Source organism: Eucyclogobius newberryi, unplaced genomic scaffold, assembly GCF_026437365.1.
Source record: "Eucyclogobius newberryi isolate DKJ021-1_F unplaced genomic scaffold, fEucNew1.0.hap1 SCAF_15, whole genome shotgun sequence".
Classification (NCBI taxonomy): domain Eukaryota; kingdom Metazoa; phylum Chordata; class Actinopteri; order Gobiiformes; family Gobiidae; genus Eucyclogobius; species Eucyclogobius newberryi.
The window spans coordinates 7924034-7930033 of record NW_027315779.1 but is presented as its reverse complement, the minus strand read 5'-3'; the positions used below and the strand labels follow the sequence as shown (position 1 = coordinate 7930033).

General features: G+C 42.1%; 1 protein-coding gene across 1 annotated transcript in view; it reads left to right on the top strand.

Annotated features, from left to right (window-relative positions):
- The first annotated feature begins 2562 nt into the window (after positions 1-2562).
- Positions 2563-6000, top strand: part of dchs1b (dachsous cadherin-related 1b) — an 89689-nt gene continuing 86251 nt past the window's right edge. The window contains exons 1-4 of the mRNA XM_072445937.1: positions 2563-3405; positions 3750-3947; positions 4747-5103; positions 5384-5800. Coding sequence (XP_072302038.1) covers positions 2575-3405; positions 3750-3947; positions 4747-5103; positions 5384-5800 — 1803 coding nt within the window. The 5' untranslated portion in view covers positions 2563-2574. The remainder of the gene's footprint in view (positions 3406-3749; positions 3948-4746; positions 5104-5383; positions 5801-6000) is intronic.

Below are 6000 nucleotides of genomic sequence, written 5' to 3'. Positions count from 1 at the left end.
CCGGTCCATGTTTAGTCCTAAGTCTGGGCACCAGCAGGAGGCCGGTCCCTGAGGTCCTCAGACAAAATAAGTATATAGTTAAATTATTACCAGAATGGACATAAAAAGTATTTAAATATGATTTATGATTCATGACTTAATGTAATCGAATTTTCACACAAATTTTGCACAAATTCTTGAATTTCCAAAGACTGTACCGCCGTGTCGCTGTGGGAAGAGTAACCAATACTTTTACTCAAGTGCACACACAACTCATCAAGAGTTCTGTTTCCTCAAACAAATATTAGTACAAAGTACAAGTATAGTTCAGCTTCCCGTTCAAAATATACACTTTTGTTTTGCTAATTGCTATAGCAAGTATGCTACTATTAAAAACCCTTACGTAGATAGAGTTTTTTTGTTTCTTCACAAATAAGAGAATGACAATACACACATAAAAATGAAATATGCTTTTGATTTTTACTGAGGACATTTCTATTTTGTTAGGCCCACATTTAAACATTTAACATTTCCAAGTAAAAAATGAGTTATTGTTTATGTTTCTTTCGAGGATCTGTTATAAAAAGTGCTGGAAAGTGCTTGGTCTAAAAGGGTATTGCATTATGCTTGGACCAGACCAAGAGTTGGATAAAGTGTTTCCAATGTACCATTACTGCACTGACTATATACTCAAGCAAAATTGCAGAACATCAATAAATCCGAGGCGCTTGATTGCGCTCATACTATTCGCACTATTTGTTACTTGCCAATAACATAATTTCTCTGTAAATCCAACTGAAAGCGAACCAATATGTCAGCGGCAGTACAGCTAAATATCTCCGCTCCAGGCCTGTCTGCTTTCTCTTTTTCTCTTCCTTTCTTGGCATTCCTTAAGTTAACTGTTCACACAATACTGTCGCTGGGGGAGTGATTGTCTGAACTGAATATAAGCAACGACCAGCGCCCTCCATCTATTCCCAACCTGTCTCCTCAAGCTCCTATCTCTGCTACTGGCCCACTGCCTGCTCCGCACATGTGCAGCTTTGATACTCAGCCACAGATATCAGCTAATAGACTCATTCGCATTCCTTAACGTTGAGATACCGACGTTATTATTGACGATGACGTTTGTTGAAAATATGCGTCTTTCAGTTTGTAAATTGTGAGAAATGAGTTTGAATGGTTCGCCATATTGCGGGATGTTTCACAGAATTATGTGCCCAATTAATCACCCATTATAAATACCAAGCGATATGCATAAACAGTTGTTCTCATTTGGAGTGTATCATAAATATTTGCGCACCCAATCAAGACGCAACGTGAGAGCCCAATGCACGTCGTGAGAGTTTCGCGGGGCTGTGGAGTCATGTGAATAATTTAGACGTTTTACGGTAAAGTAGTTGAATTTCGGTCGGGTTCCATTTGCTAATAATTATTGCTGTTTGTTTGAACATGCAAGAAGTTCCAGATGTTGCCGTTGTGCTAAAAAGTGGATTTTAAAAACTGTTCAATTCAACATGACAAGCTGTTAACAACATGACATAGGTCTAAATAATACAGCACTTTTGGACAGTCGATTCATAGACAGCAGCTCCTAATTAAATCTCCGTGATAAGATTTAACACTAGCGCAGGGGTACTTCTATAATATGGTTTCATGCATGATTTAGGTTTTTTGGAACATGGGCTCTAAAATTGCAGTCTTAAATGACAACTATTCCCATAAAAGCAGCTATAGGCCCATTTTCCCATGCATTCCTCTTGTGCATGTAAGTGTGTAATCATTTATTATGCAGTGGAAGTATATACTGTAAATCCTGATGCAAGTTTCTATCATGGTAATTGTTTTCTTTTGGATTTGCATGTGTCTTTTCCCATTAAGTTTGTTCTCACCTGGTGGATAGAGCATATTTTCTGTTACATATAGTTTATGGATGTGTCTTAAGAGTCTTTTAAATCCTGCCTGGATTGTGGACAGATCTGGGCCGTTTCATGCTCTTAAATGTTTGATGCAGCAGCTCTTTCCAAAATATACATTTTTATGAGGACGAAGTTGAAACTTTCAGCATAAGGTATCTTGTATTATATAATCTGGGCAGTATAACCTCACACTCAAAAGGACATTGAGAAGGAAGTAAATATTTGTAAGAGTGTATAAAAAGCATATTATGAGCTTTGTGATTCCACTGTTTTGTTGCAACCTTTTTTGAAGTTTGAAATACGGTTTATTGTTTCATAAAATATGCGATAAACCATAATATTGAAGACCAATTTATGCTACTGGTGTTTTATTATTAGGATTTAGCATAAAAATCCCAAAAGATTGCACACATAAGACATAAACTGGAATATATAAACACTACAAAGGACAATGTACAATGTGTAAAAGCTAATATTTATTCAGCCATGTACAACTTTAACATTAACATACTACAAATGTAATAGAATAGTGCAATACAAGCACCGTGCACACGATAAATACTGATCCCTAAAAATGTAGATCTCACAATGTTTGGTTCTGAAATAAATGAGTAATTTATCTAATGTATTTCTCCTTCTCTTTTTGTGTTTCCCATAGGTGTAACAGGACCCAGCCATGCAGATAACAAGCACAGGGTCAGGACTGCGGTGGTGGGTCACACGCACCCCTGTGAGCCTGGGCCTCTGGAGGTGGAGGAGCGCAGTCGTTTATCTCTATGTCGTACTTGTCCTTGTCCAGAGCTCAGTGGTCCTCGGGGCACTGGAGCTACAGCTTGATGAAGAGCAGCCGGCGGGTACAATAGTCGGTGACATAAGTGCCGGCTTACCTGCCGGAGAAACTGCGACCCTCTACTTCATTTCGGACCACGAGGGGACGGGCGTGGGCAGCGACCTTTACATCGACGAAACGACAGGCATTATCACCACGGCGAAGAGCCTCGATAGAGAACAAAGAGACCACTATAGCTTCATCGCTGTTACTATGACGGGAACGACGATTGAAGTGTCGATTTCTGTCAACGACATCAACGACCATGCGCCAGTGTTTGTCAAAAATAAGGCCGTTCTCAAGATACCTGAACACACTCAAGTCGGGACAAGATTCCACCTAGAGCCTGCTCTGGACGCAGACAAGGACCAGTTGACGACGCAAGGGTACACCATCAGAGAAGGCAACGTGGGCCAAGCTTTCAGACTGGAGACCAAGAGAAGCGCTAACAAGGTGTTGAACCTGGACTTAGTGGTCAATGGGCCACTGGACAGGGAGAAGCGGTCGGCGTTCACGCTGGTTTTGGAGGCGTACGATGGAGGGTCGCCCAAGAGAATGGGATCTATGAGTTTGGAAGTGACCATAACGGATATCAACGATCACGCACCGGTTTTTAACCAAAGCCGGTACCATGCGATCATCTCAGAAAGTCTTCAACAAGGAAGCAGCATCTTACAGGTTAGCATTGGCGTTTGAATCCATGTTAAGGTGGGCGGAATTGACAAAAATTGCTTATTTTAATATCTTCAGAGATATTATGTCAGTTCATCAGAAAAACCTCATGGTTGAGGTTCAGTTCTTGAATGGAATAAAATTAACCACAATAATGCAGAAATATCACTTAAAACTTTTGAAATACTCTGCAAGTTTGTATTATTTAATTTTAATCTGGTCTTTTAATAGTCTTGTATTATGAAAGATGATGTACTTGATATTCTAATTGAGTATTTTTAGATATACATCCCACCTCTACACTGTTCTCAGGTTTGGATTTAGTCTACTGTTTTGTTCTGTTTCCATAGGTTTTTGCCACAGATGTGGATGAAGGCGATAACGGCCTGGTGCTGTATGAAATTAACAGGCGTCAGAGCGATCCAGACAGATACTTTGTGATGGATATGAAGTCTGGAGTCATCACACTGAACAGACCCCTGGATTATGAACTGAAGAGGGTGCATGAGCTCGTGGTGCAGGCGCGGGACAATGCCAGTCACCCAGAGGTAATTACAATCCATTTGAATGCATTACCTCGCTATTTCCAAACACAGTGTTGCTTTGACGGATTCAGGGGTTGCATTTTAAGTTGATGTGAACTGGGCACAATCCAGCAATGAGGCATGAACTATAAAAATGCTGGTTTAGGGTATTTTTTTGTTCCGGTTTGTGTTCACACTTGCACACAACTCATCATCAAAATTGTAACTAAAGCTAGAACTAAACCTAGACTAGAACAGGACCAAACCAAGTCTACATCAGGACTAAGATTGCCCGTAGACTTGCACAAATAACACATTAAAATTAGGACTAAACTAGAACTAAACTCAAAACTCAACATGGACAAATTTGGGGCTAAACCAGGACTAAAGCAGGACCAAACCAGGACCAAACCACAACTAAATCAAATGTAATACAAATGTAAATGCACCTGAATCTAGAGTAAAACAGGAGCAAACCAGGGCAAGAAGCCAGTGATTTGCTTTTATTATTTATGGGTCAGTCCTGGTTTAACACAATAGTATCAGTTAAATCTGGTTAGTTCCTGGACCGGTTTAATGTTGTAGTTCTTTAGACCTGGTTTGATTCTGTCAGACTTAACTGAGCCTAAACATTGAACTAAACCTGGACTAGACAGCAGACCAGAACTGAAACAAACCAAGTCTACGTGGCCAGGATCGGGGATTAGATTTAATTTCGTTGTGATGTTGGGAAGACCGAGACGGCGAAACGCGCCCCCATCAGGACTTGCTAATGCTAATTGGAGGGAAATGCTTGAGCGATTTTCTGTACATTCTTCCACAGGTGACCAATGCATTTGTGACGATCCACGTCCGCGACTACAATGACAACCAGCCCACCATGACCATCATCTTCCTGAGCGAGGACGGCTCTCCCCGGATCTCGGAGGGGGCACAACCGGGACAGTACGTGGCCCGCATCTCTGTCACTGACCCGGACTACGGGGAGTACGCTAACGTCAACGTGTCCCTGGAGGGCGGGGACGGGAAGTTCGCCCTGACCACTAAAGACAGCATCATCTACCTGATCTATGTGGACCAGATGCTGGACAGAGAGGAGAGGGACTCGTATGACCTGCGAGTGATGGCAACCGACTCCGGGACGCCTCCTCTCAGAGCAGAGTCCTCCTTCACGATACAGGTGAGAGCTATTCTCCTAGAGGTGGTTTGGAATAATGTTTGAGTACTTTTAAAACAGTTGAGTGTATAAACAACATGGATAGCAAAATGAAGACTTAATTTGTTTGTATTGCACTTCATAACGTTCCATTACAAAGCAAGAGTTGAGTAACAACACCTTTAATTACTGCAAGAAAATGATTTGCTCGTCAAATATTGTCCTATATTGCTTGATTTTTGGACACTACTAAATATACACGTGTGACATTAGTATTCATTCTCTGTACTCCTTATCTTCCCAGGTAATGGACGTCAATGACAACCCTCCACTTTTCGACCAGCAATCGTACAAACAAACCATCCCAGAAGTGGTCTATCCGGGCTCCTTCGTCCTCCAAGTCACGGCTCGAGACAAAGACCAGGGACCCAACGGGGACGTCCGATACAGGCTCCTCAAAGGCAAGAACTCACACGCCGATTGGTTCTCCATCGACCCGGTCACAGGGATCATAACCACGGCGACGGTGCTGGATTTTGAGTCCGAACCAGCCCCGAGTATCACTGTTGTGGCGACGGACAGTGGAAGGCCTCCTCTGTCCTCCACGGCCAAAGTGGACATTGTTCTACAGGATGTAAATGACAACACACCCGTTTTCTCCAGCAACTTCTACAACGCCTCCATAAAAGAGAACACATCAGCCGGGACCTGCTTCTTAGAGGTAGGACTGACTTTGAGCTATTTTATCTTAAATCCCTCTCGAAACTGAAGCTGCTGTTTTCAATCCTCACCGTCTCGCTGCATTTTAGATACAGCGCTGCAGAGTTGTCCTAGTTCCTAAGCCAAAACTAGTGTCTCTGCTGTCTCTTCTCTTTTGTCATTTCACCCTCACGTTCACTCCTCGCTGATTGCGTTCTGGAA